Genomic DNA, 19957 nt, shown 5'->3' with positions numbered 1-19957 from the left:
CCCCCCCTATTTAAAGGTTTTATAAATATGCCACCTCCCCCTCATCACTCTTTCATTATTTTATTATATTCTCTCTCCTCAGAGCCGGGAAGGTGTTTTTTGTCAAAATTGTTCATTTTAAAGTCTAAATGCCTTGTGTTTCATGATGAGAATGGACAATTTGGATGTTTTTCTGAAATCTTTTCTTTAACAAACAATGTATCAATTTATAACTACTTTTCCCGTTCATACATCATAAATGGATCCTGGGAATCTGCAATGTTGCGGGAACAACACTAGGAACCCCAAATCAAATTTACGCAAAAGACAAACTAAGTGCTTTCACAACCTGGGAATCCAGTCGTTTTTTAGATGAGAATATAGAATGTAGATGGTTGATTTCGCGCGTTTTTCGTTACTTTAATTCTGATAATTCTTACAGGTTTTCCTGCACTAGTAACGAAAGTCAGTTTTGTAGAGAAACCACAACTGAAAATAATCAGTTTTTGAGATATAATTCATAATTGATCCCCCGTTGTAAATCAGGCATTGCCATTTTGCATGGAGGGTCACTTGAAATTATGCTTTCAAATACAGTCCCTTTAATATTTTTAGGTTTGTTCCCGGGCTTTTTGGAGTATCCCATGGTGCTATCCAGTTCATGAGCTATGAGCAATTAAAAAACTCGTATCTCAACTATCATCAAATGCCTATTTCATCCAAGTAAGACATTTATGTTTCAATTTTTCACCCTTAGAATGAAAATATAGAATAAAGTGGATACGAACGGGCAAAAAATGAAAGTTTGTTATGTGTTTTTACCTGAAAAAATTTATAATTTGTATTTGCAGTTTCTCTACATAAGTAACGGTGACTCGGGGATTAATGTAGCATAAAAAAAGTTAAAACGAGGTCAATGGAACTTTGTTAATAGTTTTAATAAAGGCACACTGAAAGTTACGTCATCAATTAATTAGGTTAATTCAACCCATTTTATGTATATAGTAAACAATATGTATATATGTAAACAAGACATTCGTATAGGACCGAAATGGCTGAATTTTTTTTGTGGACATTCATGGGTGACTGGTGGCTACAATTCGAAAAAAAATTGAATTCCAAAAAAAATTTAATGGGCAACGCCTGACCCTTCAGCTTGTTATTATTATTAGAGAGAGAACCAGAAAACTGTAGAATAGGAAGACAACATTTAAGCAATAGCCACGTGTATTTTATGCTGTTACTCTGCAAATACTAGTAACATTTACTAACTAAAATGGGTCTGCACAGCTGCTTTGTCTCATGTTCTATGGACTATTTTCAGTCAAAACTTGAAGATGAAAGTCGTCTTCCTATTCTAGAGTTTTATGGTTATCACTATATCTTTATGTTTTTTAAGGTTGGGAAATACTGAATATCTGTTTTTTGCTGCAATATCTAAATTGATCGCTGCTTTTACAACATATCCTTATCAGGTTTATATTTTCTATTTTTCTATTATGAACGTTTTAAAGTTCTTTTTAAAAAGCCTTTATCATCAGAAAGCAAATTTTTACAATTTTTGCGAAGAATTTTTTTTTTAATTTGAAAATTTTGCATATATTTTTTTTAACTGGTTGGGTCAAGAGATTTCCAAAAATGTTTAGTTTTGTCATATTTAGCGCAATTTTAGTAGTTGCATAATATTGGCGAAATAACTCGATTTTACAAGAAAAAAATGGATTTTTGAGAAGAAGAAAAAATGTAGAATATTGCCTTTCCAAAAGATATCTAATGTTATAGATTTGTATCACAATGAGAAAAATAGAGTCTAAATACCTATTTTTCTCATTTTTTCAAAAAAGGCTTCACTGGAATTTCCATATCTGCTATTACCTTACCAAAGATGCCAGAATTGACATTTGACAGTACTAGAATTCCAAGCCTTAAAACCTGAAACTTCTCGAGGTGTACAACTGTGTGTCCAATATCCATCACAACTTTACCCCGTAGTTGATCTAGTCGTACATATACTTCAACTTCTTTTCTCTATCCATTAATTCACATGCTTGCCTCTTTTTTTAACCTACGATATCGGGTTTTTTTTAATTAAAATTATTTTAGGTTGTTAGAGCTCGTCTTCAAGATCGACAACTAAAATACTCAGGTTTAAAAAAATCATTTTCATTTTTCATTGACGGAACTCTTTGAGAAATTTAAGACTGTACCCTAGATTGTCAAAAATCTCCATATCTTTGCAATCTTATGTCGGAAACCTTTTAAGTTAAAACTATTAGTTCTGTTAAATATAATAGTCCATGTTTGAAATATATTAGATTTACACCATCAGTTTGCAAAGTGATAAGGATTTTAAAGTTTGAATTTGTGACAAACTCAATTCCTTTCCTCTAATTGATGCAAAAAACGGATAAACACTAATACTAATACTATTTTTTCTTAAAAAGGTTCAATAGATTGTATAAGAAGAACTTACTCTGGAGAAGGTTTAACCGGATTTTACAAGGAATTCTTTAGATATAATAATATTTATTCCATCAGTATTCATGCCATTTTAATCAGTAATTTAACTTGTTTTTTAGATATTGTCAAGCAAAAATTTGCAAATTTATTTGCATTAGAACTATCTTCAGAATTTATTTGAAATCAATGTGCCAAAATTAGAATCATCCTTCTTAAAAATTGCGTTTTCTGAAAGCTGAGGGCGGAATTTTTAAAAGCACATCTCCGCATTTTTTTTTATTTTCCTTTAAGATATCTCCGACCAAATAGAAAAGGTATTACTTCAAATTAAAAAATCTTCTATGGAAACCGAGTTAAACGCGTCGAAGATTTTCTGCCACTCAAATATTTCAACCTCTGAAGTGCATACATTTGGTAGAATTTTCTTTTTTACTGTTCAATAATGATTGTTGTTGTTAATATTAAAGAATCCTTAAAGGGACTGATACCAAATTTACTCCGAGTTGTTCCTGCGACTATGATCACGTTTGTTGTTTATGAAAACGTCTCTCACCATCTTCTTAACAGGAAAATATCTTATTAATTTGTTCAAGGACACATCAACCAATTTTGTTTATGAAAAGAATGGGTTTGAGATGATATCCATAATTAAAAATTCTAAGATGCAAAGTAAAATTTTTTTTGGATTCAGTAACACTACTTGGGTTTTGTTAACTTTATTTAGACGGTGAAAAAATGTCGGTCAATTTAACAATCAAGTTTAATATAAATAGGTGCTTTATCAAACATTTCTCAGAAAGAATTTATTTCTAATTTATCAAGAACTGGCTTGGGAACCCAGCTTTGCCTGGAAACTGATCTTTCTCTATGAAATACAACTAACTCAACTTAGAGTTTTTAAACCAAGCAAAGAACAACTCCTTGGTTAAGTTTTGGCAAGTTGTGCCCCCTGTTAAAAAAGTGAACGATTCTTTGTGATTTCAAATGTTAAGCAAAATTTAATGAACTATGCTTATAGGGCGCTTCGTGCCAATCTTTTATTTCAATTTTGAACATTTTCTCTTTGTATACATTGTAAAACAACAACAATCAAAAAAGCTTGCGGATTTTCAAAAAATTCGTGGATTTTAAAATTTATTGAAAATAGAATTTCTTTGGAGGCAAATTTTTGGGAATTTTGATCATTCATAGACCTTCCATGGGGTCACGTGAGGTTCCACACTAAATTTGTGCCCGGATCGGTTCAGCCGTTTTGATGTTTATTGGATTTAAACAAACAGACAGACACACAAACAGACCAGCAAAGTAAATAAATAGATTTAGTAAATCAGAAACGATGATTTTGTAAAAATAAATGAATTTCATCAAAATTCAATTCAGTTTTGATACCAAGAGACTCTTTACCGTCATCACCATTTAAAAATCTGATAAAAAAATGCCCAACAATTCTCTGAGCAAAATAAATTTATTTTTTTCCAAATGAATTAAGAAAGAATAATACTCAAGGGAATAGATCCAAAAGTTGCAGAATCTAAGTTGGGGAACAGTCCATATTTTTGTTTATAAGATAAATTATTTTAGAAGTAATCCTCCACAAGTTTCCGGAGTACTCGACATGAAGAAGGAATCTTGAAACTAGATCTAGTCAAATTTAATTAAATAAATGTTATTGTATTAACTTTCATGAATGAACTGAGGCAGAATTTAAAGAATTTGAGCAGTGGCTTAAATATGGTTAATTCAACTTAAAATTGTATTCAATTTTTCAAGATTTAAGCCGGCGCTCAATTAAAACCGGGTTTTGGTAGATTCAAGCCGCGGCTCTAATTCATTAAATTCGGAAACTGGTATCTTTTCGGAACTAAGAGATTTGAGTGATCTTTTTTAAACAGGCGCGTACCCGGTTTGCAACGATACCTTTATAAACCTTAAGTATGAAATGTGCAAGTCAATTTTATAGCAATGACACAAACGAAAATAATCAGTTTAAAGAAACAAAAAGATGGATATCCAATTCATACTTAATCAGACTTAGCTTATTAGGATACTGTTGGGAATCGGACATACCGCTCTATCAACGAAGGGTCACGTACGGTTCCTTTCAAGTGGAAAATAAAAAGATTATTAAAAGTGGATTCTAGCTTTGTCGAGAAAGGATAGATTTACTGGCCACAAACTCTGATTTTATGTTACCTAAATCTTTTCAACAGCTGATGGCGTAAATCTTTGAAATTTGTAACTTTGATTATTATATCTGTCACAATGAATTGCTTGCAATAAAAGGTCTACACAATAGGTTGCAAAAATAAAAGGACTGGAAATTAGATTCGTGGTGAGAAATCAGTTTTTCATAAACTGTTAAATATTTAAAAAGACATTTATAATTATCTTTTTTGTTAATTTTAAATGGTTTTGCAAAAAAAATTATGTTTTAGATGAAAAGTATAAAAAATTGCAATTTATTTTTTTTAAAGCTTTTAAAATAATCCTTTTTTCTGCTATTGAAACATTGAAACCCTTAGTTAGGAAAAGTTACAAGTTCATTTAAGTTTAAGTTGTGGTGATGGTTAAAAATTCGTTGAATTAATTTAAATATCTGTCAAAAATGTTATTAATATTTATACAAGTAAAGTTTTAATTGTGTTAGTAAGGGAAATTAAACGCAATTTCCTGCGAACCTCCAATTAAAATTGCTATATTCAACGAGTACCGTTGTGAATTGGACATGCACTTCATATTTGTAGAATCGCTCGAAATTACATGTATAGTCCCTTCAAGATTGTACCTGGTTTTCTTGGCTCTTAAAAACTTTTTGGATTAAGAGTTCATTTTTTTAGGCTACACATCTCAATTGTATTAATGATGTATAATCATGTAAAACCATTTTTTAATTTGTTCATTTAAAAAATTCTACAGATTCAACCTGTTAAACTTTGCTCATTTAAATTTCAGATGTTGCGTAATTTCCAGAGCGTATTTCGCGTATTGGGACGACAAACTCGTCAGTATTCTGTCAAGTCGGACCATGCAGTTTGGTCTCTAGGAAGGCTTAATCATGTCGCTATAGCGGTAGGTCTTATTACCATTTCTTTATTTCAATTAATTCAATTTACTTTTAAAACTAAATTTCGTTTTATTCTGTTAGTCTCTAAGTGCGCCTTGTAGTCGCGCCCCTTTTTCTAATAATAATTTTAACTTTTTAGTTCATGATCTTCACGTCCTTATTTTTTCTCAATCTTTAAAAAATAAATTCGCGGAATTTTCTGTTTTAATTTGCGCCTTTTAAAAATATATCAATGTCGACATTTTTTCGATTTTTTTTCAAAAACTTATTAAACTTTCCTTGGTGTCACGTGAGTTGCTACACTAATGGCGTTTATTGGATGAGTTGGGTACTAACATACAAGCGAAGTATATAGATCAACGTTTTTTGCACACATTAATCTGACAAAAAAATACTATCATATAAAAATGGAATAAGTATATGATGGGAGTATCTGTATTGTTATGGTATGTTATATTAAATGTATTGTTTGTCAATATAGGCAAATTTAATATTTATTTGGTTTGGTGCAATATGCGCCTTTCTTCGATTTTAGTTTTAAATTGTTGCTCTATTATCAATTTTTTTCGTTGATTTTGAAAAATTAACATTTTTTGAGGCAAATATTTTCAATTCTAACCATCTATGTAGGAATTTTCGTTGGGATTATGTGAGGTCCCGCAAAAAAATGTGAGCCCGAATTACTCCATAATTTTTTTTTTTTTTTTTCATGGATCAAAAAGGAAAAGGGATATGTCCTAAAAATGACTAATATACCTACAAACATTCCAGGGGTGTTGGCTGGGTCGAATTGGGAAGTATATTGCATTGTTTTTAGAAAATTAAGCGAGGGGGAGGGTGGTAAATTTCAATTTTTTTTTTCACACATCATATGGGGAAAAGGTGGGAACCGAAAGTTGAGGCATTTTTGGTTAAAAATTGATAATTTAACTTTTATTTGCAAAACAGGGGAGTGTAATTTGTAAATAGGTGGCAACAGAGAAATGGACCAATTATACACGACGTCACAAGTGACAAATATAACAAGGAAAACGAAATTTTCTCACATTATTTGACATGTTTTCCAAGATTAAATAAAAATTAAAAAAATGTAAAAACGGAAAATAAAGAACACATAAAATTGCACTTATTTACTTTCTAAAATTATCACTATTTTTAATAATTTGTCGGACACAAAAATTGAGTTAACACTTGTGACGTAAGAATACAGCTGTAAGCCTGTACTGAGAGTGTACAAATTCTACGTTGCCATCTAATGTACTGGAATCTATTTGGTAAATTTTAGTTCTCAGGTGGTGGGGGGGGGTAAAATATCCTCATATTTTTGGTCTACCTCCCCTGACTTAAATCCTAGAACCGCCCTTGCTTAACTTCCCTGTCAATTATATAATTGTAAATAATTTGTATTTTCTGATCTCGAGCGTTGCTATAGAATTACGGTCTTCTAACTCCTAATCGATTTCGCTCCTCTTCGTAATTGGAAAATTTAAATTTTTTTATTTAAAAGAAATAAGAAATTTCCAATCCCTATATCTTTTCAATCTGATGGAGTAGACCTTTATTAAGAAATTATTAATAAAAGCTTGATAATTCACTGGTTTACATCATAAGGATTAGATAATTAAGCGAGTTATCAGATTCTATCACGAACTTGAGACCAATGAAAGTGTGGAATAGGAACACGACTTATAGCAGTATTATGTGTATTCGATGTTGTTTGATATAGAATAGTTTTACAAGTTGCTAAATCATATATTGAAAAAGATCTCTGTGTGTGTGTGTAGTGTACATTTAAACAGTTGCCTTTGTATTCCTCAGTTTTATATGCCCCACTGTATAAAATATCAATTTATCCCCTATATTTAGGTGCCTGATTTAGATGCTGCTACAGCACTATATCAATTTATCCCCTATATTTAGGTCCCTGATTTAGATGCTGCTACAGCACTATGTCAATTTATCCCCTATATTCAGGTGCCTGATTTAGATGCTGCTACAGCGCTATATCAATTTATCCGATATATTTAGGTGCCTGATTTAGAAGCTGCAACAGCACTATATCAATTTATCCCCTATATTTAGGTGCCTGATTTAGAAGCTGCTACAGCACTTTATCGTGATATTCTAGGGGCTACAGTTAGTGAGCCTCAGGTATTTAAAATATTTTTACATCCGGTTTATTAACGTTAAAAGCTTGTTTTGCTGTGAAGAGCCCCCCTCCTACCCCGCACCGGGTGCAAAGTTTTTCATAGATTAAAAAATTTTTGTTATATTTTTAAGCTCTTAAAATGTATTATTATCCGAAAAAATCTTTTTTTATAAAATCAAACAATTTTGATGAATATCTAACTTCTCATATTTTCAAAGGCCTCCTGAAAGCCTGAAGGAACTGTAAATTTAATTTTAAGTGACCCTTTATATATTTAATGGCATTCCTGATTCACAACAGTACCTTTTCAACCTCGAGGTTGACATTTATCTAAGAAAGTATTGAACTCTAAATATTGTTACTTTAATAAAATCTGATTCGAAAATATTCTATTTTCACCTCGACAATGGAGACATTATTCATTCTTGATTACACAAAGGTTTAAAGAGTACAATTGTTAATTAAACATGCCACTCTATGGATTGGTATGTCACTTAAAATCACATCTGTAGTGTTTGAAAACTGACCAATGCAGGGGATATTAGTTCCAAACTGAATACTTGGCTCATTTCTAAAAATGGCTAAAACTATATATTGAAACAATAATTGCCAATTTTAAACTAATAATAAGGTGTGAGAATTAGTTTTTGATGATTCTCGATTTCATTTTCGAACATACCCCTATTTTGTAACAATTACCGGATTTCCGCTCATGTCGCGTTTTCGGAACATATCCTGGTTTTGAGACAATTACCGGAATTCATAATAATATGATTTAAAAATCATCACAGCATTGAGAAATTTATTTTTATTTAAAATGCTTGAAAATAAATCATCGATATTCTCTAATTTAACAGATAAAATGTGAAAACTTAGATTCTAGAAATTATTTAGAAAATAATTTAGTCTTCATAAGATAATTTTTGTTTTCAGTGATTTATTTTGTAAGCTATGAAAGTGAGTTTTGTTTTGAATTGCAGATATCACTCAAAAAACGGGAAAGTGGGTTTCAAATTCACGATATGTTATAAATGGAAAACCTGACATTGTCTTGGAAACGGTTAATATAAAAATTTAACTCCCATTATAATTTAGATATAATAAAGTTTAAAATTGGGAATTGTTGTCCTCGTCATGTTTAATAAAATGTTGGTTCTAGTTTTTAATATCGAAGTTTACTCTGGATATGAGCCGGGATCCAAAAAAAAGTCTTTTAATTTGTGCCAATGTGCCAAGTGTTAGTTTTGGAACTAATGTCCCCTCCCCTGCAATAGGTTGCTCAAATCATTACTATTATTATTATTAGCAATCAACCTACAGACAACATACCATGATAAAATACATTTAATACAATGAAAGATAGGGTTGAGCTTCCTAAATTTAATATTTTTAGGGACTACCGGAGCATGGGGTAACTACAGTGTTTGTTAACCTTGATAATACCAAGGAAATTTTAAATCTAAGTTTATTTGTTAAATCTTAAATAATGCTTGACCGGAAATTTGAAACTAGAGTCAAAGAGGGAGAATATAGTTCTTCATTTAAACTGGAATCCATTCCCGGCCTATTTGGTCTTTCTTGGATTTCATTTTGCACTCAAAAGAATAAAATTTAGAATTTGTAAACCTTTTCAAAAAATGATTTAAATTTTCCAGCTTGAATTATTGCATCCGTTAGGAGACAATTCTCCAATTGCTGGTTTCCTCAAAAAGAATGCATCAGGTATGTCGATTAAAGATGTAGATTCAACATCTCCAATAATACAAATATTATTTCCAGCGACACTCCATGCAAATATAACAATGTCAGATTTGGTACTCTTGAAACCTTTATCTGATCAAAGTTGTTGACTCCAAAAGCATTTATTTCTTTGCTTCTTTAAAACAAGACATGTGCAGTGTGCACTGCAGTGCAAGTATCTCGCAGAGAAACCGCAAATGAAAATAAATGTTAGAGAAACAAAAAAATTATATTTAGTTCATTCATGCTTTTAAGGATAACGTTGTAAATCGGGCATTGTCATCTTTGCATGGAACTGGAGGGTCACTTGAAATTACGCTTTCAGTCCCTTTAATTAAATACTGTTGTTATATAACGTTTTTTCTCTTTTTGCTGAAGATCTGAGGAGGGGGGGGGGGGATCATTCAACAAGAAACATCCCCCCCCCCCTCTCTCTCCCCTCTAGTGAAATTAAGTTAACCAATTGTTGTTGCAGGCGGTATTCATCATATATGTATTGAGGTCAATAACATAGACGCAGCAGTTCAACAGATGAAGGTACAGTGGCGTCCTTAAAACTAAACTTGTAAAACAATATTTAAGAAAATGTATTTGATGTTGTTATAAAGTAGTTTGTTTAACCAGATAGCTTGAAAATCATATGGTTTATCTTTCGACATTCGCCACTTCCGCTATACTACAATTCTTACCTACTCTAACGTGGTTTTACAGATGCGATTTGGACAGCTTCCTGTCCCCTAGCCTGTCCTAGCTGCAGCGCTTGGCTCAGAAATTGTCCTTGCCTAACCCTTAAATAATATAAAATAAATTAAACCTGATGAATGTGTTTTTTTCATTGCATTTAGGCAGTCTCAAAACTGATTCTCTCCCTCTCAAATTCACTTTTAAAGACATACGAACTGTGTTTGATCAGGAATGCGAATATATTGTAATGTCTTTATTTTTTGCAGAATTTCCATGATTAATAGCTTGTTAGAAAGGTATAGCTGTTAGCGTTTGATTGCTTTATAATATAATCTGCTGAAAAAAAATCATACTTTCACCGGCAATTGAGAAGAACCAAATCAGGGTACCCCATCCAACTAGTTCCAAGAGCCAGGCTGCAGCTAGGGCGGCCCTGTAAAATTCTTTCAGAGATGCTCTTTTTCTATTAAAAAAGATATATATATGAAACTTAGAAACCTCCAAAACAATTTTTGACCATCTTTTGCCTTTTTTTTTAGTTTTAAAATGGTCCTTAAATCCTCAGTTTTTAATTTAGAATGATGTTTTATATCATTTTAGACATGCCTAATACTCTTCTTAAACTATAAAAAATACATTGTATGAAAATTAGTCATTTTATTAGCAAATTTAGCAGCAAAATCGTCAATTTATCTGTTAAAAATATTTTTTTGAAATCATCCCTAAGTTGTTCCAAAAAACAGTTCTCCTAAATTCTCATTTGTCCCATTTATTTTTATTCTCCGTATATTCAAAGGCAGGATTTAAGTTTTTCTAGAAAATATACATCATACACCCAGGAATATACTTCAATTTTCTAGAAAATATACATCATACACCCAGGAATATACTTCAATTTTCTAGAAAATATACATCCTACACCCAGGAATATACTTCAATTTTCTAGAAAATATACATCATACACCCAGGAATATACTTCAATTTTCTAAAAAATATACATCATACACCCAGGAATATACTTCAATTTTCTAGAAAATATACATCATACACCCAGGAATAAACTTCAATTTTCTAGAAAATATACATCATACACCCAGGAATATACTTCAATTTTTTAGATTCTGAAGAAAATACATGAACCTCTGTTTGAGACTTTTATTTTTTTTTATTTTTCAGGAGAAAAATATTCGCTGTCTTTCTAAGGAAACAAGAATAGGTATGATTCAGTTTTTCAAGGGGAAGGTAACCAATTGATATTAAAAAAACAGCTTCTTCAAACTTCCATTTTCGACAAGTAGGTTTTTTTTTAGTTTTTGGAGTCAATTGGTCCCAATACAAAAAAATTAAGACTATCTAAATGAAATTACTATCTTTGTGAGGAAAAATGTCTCTTCTTTAATATTTTTAACTTAATTTGTTTTTCCTTTTATCAAATTTGCTCTACGCAACATATTTGATAGGATCAGCTTAAATATTTTAGTATAAATATTAGCTTACATTTCATTATTTCTTTTCTACATGAAGAAGTAATCCATATTTTAGGTACTCACAGTAATCTTATCTTTATAATAAAGCTCTTCTCAAGTTCTTATATATTTAAATATACATATTCAATATATAAACAATATTAATTAAATCGTTTTAGCTGGTTAAGCGACAGGACTAAAATTACATATTTTTTTTAGGAAACCCATGGGATGGACCCACACTCCACTGCAATAATAAATATTTTAGGGACCCACAGTACATATTTTAGGGAACCACAGTAATTATATATATTACAGGGACCCACAGTAATTATATATATTTGAGGGAACCACAGTAATTATATATATTACAGGGACCCACAGTAATTATATATATTCTAGGAACCCACAGTAATTATATATATTATAGGGACCCACGGTAATTGTATATACTCTAGGAACCCACCGTAATTATAAATATTATTAAAGGGACCCACAGTGATTTTATATATTCTAGGGACCCACAGTAATTATATATATTCTAGGGACCCACAGTAATTATATATATTCTAGGAACCCACAGTAATTATATATATTCTAGGGACCCACGGTAATTATATATATTCTAGGGACCCACAGTGATTATACATGTGTTTAGGGGCCCATGGTAAACCTGTAATGTTTCTGCATCCTAAGGACTGTAATGGAGTTCTAGTTGAGTTAGAACAAGAATAAATATACTTAATCATGTACAAGAACAGGGCTCACCCACAAAGGATGAGATTTAAAGTCGACCTTAAAGGGGCTGTACGCCTAATTTAAAACGACCTGACCTCCTATGCACTTTAAGTTATATAAGCAAGAAATGCGCAATTCAATTTTGGAGGTATTTCACAAATTAAATTTATCAGTTTAAAGAAACATAAACATGGATATCTAATTCATACTTTAATTAAAATTACGCTTACAGTCCTTTTGATCTTGTGCAAGTATGGGGCTTACCAACAAAGAATGAGACTAATGCCGACCAAAAATGAAATATAATAATCTTCAGGTCTAAATTGGTTGTGTGCTTCGGACAAAGTTTTAAAGAAATGTACGAAATTATTTGTAAAGAAAAAAGTTTATAATTGTGGAATAAAATCTATTAAATCAAGTATTCATTAATTCAGTACCGTCGTCTCTGAAGTCTCATGCTTTATGGGTAACCCTGTCAAACATTAAGGGAGATAGATTTTTATAAATTATTTTACTCTCTTATATTTTTAGTACAAATAGTGTAATTTATAATATAATATTAAATTTATATTTTTAGATTTGAATAAATATAGATATTAGAAATGGAAATCCATGGTATAATTGAGTTTTTTTTCTATTTATTAAGGTAAATTCATTTTTCGTTTCGAGATCAATACAATTCTTCCAGAATACAAAAATACATAAATGTTTGTTTTTAATTTCCATCAGAATACGACAACATAATTTTAAATCGACGTGTCTGTAAATTGAATAATAGAATAATGTATATAATAGAGAAATACGTTTTATTGATATTTTGATTAAAAATATATAAACAATGCGTTAAAAATATATAAACAATGCGATTTTATTGGAGTATAATCGCGTCTGGGTTTTAATTTTAAAATCTAGATATTTATTGTCTTCTTATTTACATTGTACAAAATAGTTTACGTGTTCAATAATAAAGCTTAACGACAAATTCGTTTACATTTTTTTTGAGAGATTTATATAAGGGTTAACTACATACATTTTTTAAATTAAAAATTTGGAATTAAGGATACTTGGATCCTGCAGAACATAAAAATTGAAGAGTGCACCAATGAAGAAGTAGAACATTAAAAGCGTATAATAATTCGTTGACGATAAAAGGGTATGCGAATAGAATAGAAATTTTTAATATAAGAATCGTTTGCATATAATTTGGGCAATTTTTGTAGAAATCAGTTTGCGCAAACACTTTACAAATTTCATGAAACAATGATATAAATTCAAGGTACACTATATGAAAAATACACAGATTGTACCAACGCAGAACATTGAAGGTTCTTCGTTGGTATGGCATTACATTAGTTAAACTATGTAGTCTTGATGCTATTTAGCCAACGTAAAGATTGAAAACTATATCTTTAAGATACATGCTGGCGAGGAACATTGAGGGTTCCTTCCTGCATGTTCTTTTCTCTCTGTGGTTTAGAATCTACACGACCGACGTGAAGATAACAGACTCCAAAATTAAGAAACATATTTGTAGAGTCATTTAGCTTCAATTGGAAGGAAACACATTATACTTAAGAACTAGACTCGCGTAGAACATTGATGGTTCAGCGCTTGTCTAGGATATTAAAAAGAGATTAGGGTTTAATCTCTTCATTTTTCTCAAATTTTCATACTCATTCATTCAATTGGAAGAAAACACATTATACTTAAGAACTAGACTCGCGTAGAACATTGATGGTTCGGCGCTTGTCTAGGATATTAAAAAGAGATTAGGGTTTAATCTCTTCATTTTTCTCAAATCTTTATACTCTGGAGCAGATATGGTGCTCGTTTATATTGTGCTACGAATATTGGGTTTTAATGATAAATTAGATAATCGTTCAGCTTATAAAAATTATGAGACTTTAATTAAGCAATCAGATTAGAATAAAGGTTTAGTGATATCCAGAAAGTATGAGACCTTTAGAAAGAAATTTCTGTTTCGTGCCGGTCGGCGACTTAAAATTTAACATGAAGGACTGAAATGGTTAAACGGTAGAAGGAAAAGTTTATTCATCTTCAGGTGTTTACACACTAGAAATACATCAAAATTACAAAAATACAAATAATTTTTTACTTTTTACAAATAAAAGTTTTAAGAAATTGTATTAATTACATACCAATGACGCTCTGGAGTATAAACTAGATCCTTCAGTTATACAGTCAACACTGACTGGTTTAAGGATAAGTTTATATATAGTGCAGTACGGTCAAGGTTTGTAAACAAAACCGGACCAGAATAAAAAGCAAATCAAGGAAATAGGAGCGTTTAATTTTCTTATGTTAATTCATCAAACCACAAAAGATCGCGATATAAAACTCGCGAAACAATTTCATAAATGTCAAATTCAGATATCCAGAGCCCGCGATTTAAAAGCTTCGGCTCGAGTCGTAATTCCTTAAACCCGACTTTAAGACCCAATCTTCGACCCATCTCTAATGACAGCTTGTGTCACGTGATTGACAGCTGCAAGATCTTCAGCTCGACTTAAGGAGTTAGGCCTAATGAAAATAAAACCGACCTTGGTTGGTTTTAGTGGAGAATAAGGCTCAATGTTGAGTCTTGTTCTCATAAAAACTGGGAATGCGCCAATTCCTAACATGAAAATCCGCCAAATAGAATATTGAACCGGTTTTTTAATTCAACTCGGTGGAAAATTAGATGCAGCTTGAATCCGAAAGCTCAAGCCGTAAATAAGGTCCAACGACAGCTTAGACCCGAGCCGTATTTCCCCGAATTTTTTAAATCGCGGGCTCAGATATCGGTTTTCATAGTTTTTACACAAGCTTTTTTGAGTTAGTTTTTATTCTCGAAAGAAGAGTTGGAATTCATTTTCTCTAATTACAAGGATATTTATCACTCCAATATGCTTGGTTTTATTTGGGTCGTTATTATCATATGGCAGAGGAAGGAATGCAAGCGCTCAAGCCACATTGTTTTCTCACCCGAGCCACAACCAAAAAAGAAAAGCTCTCGTATACGGACATACTTTCATTTAAGTAGACACAATGTAACAAAGAAGACTTTGATATCAAATGATACTTTAAAGGGATGGCTTAAGGCTCTTAAATAAGGGTTTGATTTCAAATCTTGCCCACAGTCGGGTTTTTCAGCCCGATCTCTTCTTATATATATTTTTAAATTAGAAGTTAGTTTTTTGGAAATGTTTTTTGGAAAAAAATAAGGATTCTGTTCAATAAAATTGTTACTTCAGCTTGTAAAGATCACAGCACAGGACCAAATCTGAGCCATGCCGCCACTTCAGCATACCCATTACCTACCGATTGTTCTGGGTCATACAATGTAGAAAACAGTTTTTTATTAAATACTTAAATTGAGTTTTCATTTCTTATGGACTAGCCATGCAATATTTTTAATCTAGCTTGAATCTAGGTTATCATAGTATTTAAACTAATCATGACTAGCTAAGCAAGTCTAGTCAAGAATTAAAGGATATAACTAAATGTTCAAAATTTGTAATGTAAATCATGCGTGAGAGGGTGCTCTGGATAAGTGCTAAGCAGGATTAATCAAGTCTTGCAGGGGGGACAATTTTAACGGATCATTTATTCAATTCTAATTTCGTTGTTTCTTTCATCCCTTGATGCTTTTATTTCATATCATACATTTCCTTAGGGGGGGGGAGGGGGCCTCCAGGAGATCAGTGTGGGGCAGTTCGTTTAGTGAACTCACAATTTTTCCGGTGGGACAATCACTATTAAATATTCACTTTCACCTGCATTTTCCTGAAAATGGCGTAAAAAGGCATACTCGTCATCTTTCCCCACCTATATGCCTTCTAGGCCTCCTAGGACTTAAACTCAATAGGTAAATCTGGTAAATTTAAAGTCCTGTTCTTCAAACGTGTAAACCAGATTTGTTGGAAAGAGACAAAAATAAACTCTTGAATTTTGTATTTACTAAAAGGATGTATGTGATTCAGACGAGAAAATAAGGAGAATATGGCTCGGATTATAACAGTATATGATAAATTGCAACCCCCCTCTCGTTGGCATCAGTATATTCAATATAAATAAATATATATGTTTGCGATCAAACAAAGCCACCATGCTGCGACTAATATTGCTAAGTATATAGATTTCACCGAATTGATGAAAAATTGCAAACTCCCTCTCTCTGAAGGGTGTTACTTTAGCTGTTGCTTTGAAATTCGCCATTTTTTTATCTTACTTCAATTTTCACTGATTTGTCTGTTTTAATTTGCGCATTTTAATAGATAATGATTGGAAGCTCTTTAACCTTAAAATAAAATTGGGCATGACGGATCAGAGCCGTATGCCGTTTTTTGGATACAGACAGAAAAAACAAGCAAGCTAAATATAGTGCTTTCAGCTTTAATTGTAATAAATACAGTGGCAGATCCCATAGTAACCTAGATAAATTACGTTGTACATTGTCCGTAAGCCTAAATATCAGTAAATATGCATATAATGCATTGCGATTAACCTAACCTAGATACGTCTAAATATAACTCTGTCGAACCCATATTGTGATTAGCTTAACTACGTTTTATATAAAGACGCAAAACTAGTAATTACGTCTATTAAACTTAATCTGTAATCTAGAACCCAAAAATATACTCAAATGGAATATTCTCCACTTTGATTACTGTGCGAGAAGTAATTGTTCCTCATGTAGCGTACAAGTTTATGAGATCGTGCCCACTGGTTTGGCATTGATAGTTTATGAGAACGTGCCCACTGGTTTGGCATTGATAGTTTATGAGATCGTGCACAGTGTGTGGCATTGATAGACTCTGAGATAGAACCCAGTGATTTAGCATTGATAGTTTATGAGATCGTGCCTAGTGTTTGGCATTGATAGTTTACGAGATCATGCCCAGTGTTTGGCATTTTTATATTCTGAAATTGTGCCCAGTGGTTTGGAATTTATAGTTTTTGAGATCGTGCCCTGTGTTTGGCATTGATAGTCTCAGAGATCGTGTCGGAGTTGAGACATTGATAGTTCATGATAAAGATAGATCGTGTCCTGTTTGACATTGATAAGAAAGTTACATTGAGTTGTACCTGGATTGATACGGGTTTTAGAAACCCTTACTGGAGTAGCGCATTTACTACATACCAAGTAACTTGTAAGCTTCAAAATTAAATTCTATTGAAGTCTGTACAGATCTTACAAAAAAGCGGTAAAAAATACATACTAATTCATAGAATTTGTATAATTTATTTATTTATGAAAGCGGTAAATGATAAATGTATTAAAAAAACAATTTTGACGATAAAACATCTTTAATACAGCTGAACTTATTAAAGTTATGAATAAATCAAGCAAATAATTCGTAATTCATGATTTTATGAAAACATTTAATTTGATCAGTTATCAGAAATTGTAAAAAAAAATTAATAAAAATATTTAATATTTCATATAAAGCAATAATCAGAACAGCTTCTCAGTTTTCATATTTATTAATACAAATTGTTTCAGATCTCTCAATAAACATGGTTTAACTGATGTTTTACAACAAATATTATGGATTTTCTTAAGAAAAGTTTTTGAAATTGTCAATTAATTTCTTGAGAATCCGTTAAAAAAATTTAGAAAATCCATAATATTTGTTGTAAAACATCAGTTAACCCATGTTTATTGACTGATGAGGATCGAGAGATCTGAAACAATTTGTATTAATAAATATGAAAACTGAGAAGCTGCTTTGATTATTGCTTTATAGTTAAATATCTCCAACTACTTCTTGTTGTTCTACTGGATAATATTCCATATATACATAAAAACAAGAAAGATTTTTCGACCCGGATATTGATTTGAAGTAGTTATTATTTTTTTTTTATATTTTTATTATTAATCGGTACTGAGACATTTTATAGATGGATATTTCGTAAGTAACACAATTACAGAATTTCATTGGAACATTTACTAAATTTATAGATAAAGAGTGGCGAGGTCACAAAGTCATACCAATTATGCCTCATGGATTAAACTTTTGGTCTGGTAGAGTGTGAATAAACATCATCTGTGAAAAATCTTCTTTTTCCATGAAAAATGTTCTGTCTAATGCAGGGGCGTAAATAAGGATTCTGTAGGGGCGGTAAAATTTTTACCCCCCCCCCCCCTAGAAAAATATCATGATGTTTATCAAATAATTGGTTTTAATTGGGTTTGAATTGCATTTTCCACTCATTTCTGGCATTTACAAACTCCATAAATTAAAGACTTCATTTCATACTTTTCAGCTTTCATTCACCTTGTTTCATATCCTTCATTATAGTCATTCAAAAACAATAGTTTTACTCTAAGAGGAAAAAGATACTTTTTAAATCTTTAGAAAAGCTACTCTGCAAAACTTTGAAAAAATATTGTCTTATTTCAAATTTCTAAAATTCTCTTGTCGTCAATGTTGTATGATAAGATCTTAAATAAATCTAATGTGGAAATGACATTATTCAGAAGTAAAAATGTATTTTTCATTTCCCATCCCCATATACTTTTTCTATTAAAAAAAAACATCTAATTGTAATGACATTGACTATTACTTTAGAATTTAGAATCATTTAGAATATGTTGACTTAAAATCTGAAATATCTGAAGTATCTGCATATTTAAATTATTTTCTCGCAAATTTAAAAGATATTCAATTTTAAAATCAACCTTTTTTTAAAAACAAAAACAAAGTAACAACTCGCTATTCAGGGCCTAAATAGTTCAGGGGTAATTACCTCCAAGATTGTGGGGGGGGGGGTAATTACCCCCAGAATTTTAGGGGGGGTATTTACTCTCAGGATTCTAGGGAAGGGGGGGGTAAATAACCCAAATAACCCCCTTATTTACCCCACTGGTCTAATGTCTATGAAATGTGCTGTCTATAAATTGTCCATCTATAAATGTTTTCTTATTTTTATAAAAATCATTAAATCCAACCTCCATGATGATGCTGACTGAATTTAATTTAGTATTTTTTGAAAATATTCTTTTCGTTAAACTTTTCCAAGGAAAAAATGCAATAACAGGGTGACACATAACTTTTAATATAAAAATATGAATATATCGTGTCCGGGTCATGATTATGTTTTACATCTCCTGAGCGTATAAAGCGCGAGCACAGAACTGCTGAGATTTTAGGCAAATTGGTGCAGTAAGAAATTGGTTAGTTTTGCTTGTTCTTTCACATTATAAACAGTGATTATAAATATTAAGTGGAATAATTGGCATCCTTGATATTTCTTTTAACCACTAAATAGGAAGGGGGGGGGGAGTTTAGCGTTCCTCTTGGTATTGTTTAGTCATTTCCTAATAAACTTTTAATTATATATTCACCGTAAAAATAATTTCAAGGATTTTGTATTTTTTTTAATCCATTGAAGAGAATTATTTATAATTGAGCTATTTATTTCAAATTAACAAATTTAAAGATCATTTTTCTAAACTTGGATTGCATAAATACCTTTACAATAAGGATTTTTTAGGCCGTACGTAGTGTTTAATCCACCACTTTTTCAAGGTGAACAAAAATGCCGCTGAAATTTAGTAATTTTAAAATAACTTGATAAAATTAATTAATATTATTGCAGTTTTAAAATTATGTAATGAATAATATATGCTTTTTTGGCTCAAAGGATATATCGTCATCATTTTAAGTAACA

The 19957-nt window shown here is 31.3% G+C and overlaps 2 protein-coding genes across 3 annotated transcripts in view; both read left to right on the top strand.

Annotated features, from left to right (window-relative positions):
* Positions 1-5392, top strand: part of LOC111712838 (mitochondrial folate transporter/carrier) — a 9698-nt gene extending 4306 nt beyond the window's left edge. The window contains exons 7-12 of the mRNA XM_023487577.1: positions 585-702; positions 1379-1454; positions 2083-2125; positions 2424-2482; positions 2918-3006; positions 4021-5392. Coding sequence (XP_023343345.1) covers positions 585-702; positions 1379-1454; positions 2083-2125; positions 2424-2482; positions 2918-3006; positions 4021-4072 — 437 coding nt within the window. The 3' untranslated portion in view covers positions 4073-5392. The remainder of the gene's footprint in view (positions 1-584; positions 703-1378; positions 1455-2082; positions 2126-2423; positions 2483-2917; positions 3007-4020) is intronic.
* Positions 5369-12697, top strand: LOC111712834 (methylmalonyl-CoA epimerase, mitochondrial). Of its 2 annotated transcripts, XR_002767547.1 has the most exons (8): positions 5369-5508; positions 7586-7654; positions 9046-9099; positions 9308-9374; positions 9868-9929; positions 11253-11292; positions 12201-12344; positions 12513-12697. XR_002767547.1 is itself a non-coding variant. In XM_023487572.1 (7 exons), exons 1-7 carry the CDS (start codon positions 5392-5394, stop codon positions 12275-12277), a joined length of 486 nt encoding a protein of 161 aa, XP_023343340.1. In that variant the 5' UTR covers positions 5369-5391; the 3' UTR covers positions 12278-12697. The 2 variants fall into 2 exon arrangements, 1 of the variants encoding a protein (XP_023343340.1); XM_023487572.1 differs by having other exon boundaries at positions 12201-12697.
* Positions 12698-19957: the final 7260 nt, after the last annotated feature.

The sequence above is a fragment of the Eurytemora carolleeae genome, unplaced genomic scaffold (assembly GCF_000591075.1).
Source record: "Eurytemora carolleeae unplaced genomic scaffold, Eaff_2.0 scaffold1329, whole genome shotgun sequence".
Classification (NCBI taxonomy): domain Eukaryota; kingdom Metazoa; phylum Arthropoda; class Copepoda; order Calanoida; family Temoridae; genus Eurytemora; species Eurytemora carolleeae.
Note: the sequence above shows the minus strand (reverse complement) of the source record. Positions and strands in the feature narration are given on the sequence as shown.

Coding starts and splice junctions, on each gene's coding strand:
- LOC111712834 (XM_023487572.1), top strand. CDS start 5,392: ATGTTGCGTAATTTCCAGAGCGTATTTCGCGTATTGGGACGACAAACT. Junction 7,655..9,045: donor CTACAGTTAGTGAGCCTCAG/GTATTTAAAATA, acceptor TAATATTTTTAG/GGACTACCGGAGCATGGGGT. Junction 9,375..9,867: donor CCTCAAAAAGAATGCATCAG/GTATGTCGATTA, acceptor TTGTTGTTGCAG/GCGGTATTCATCATATATGT.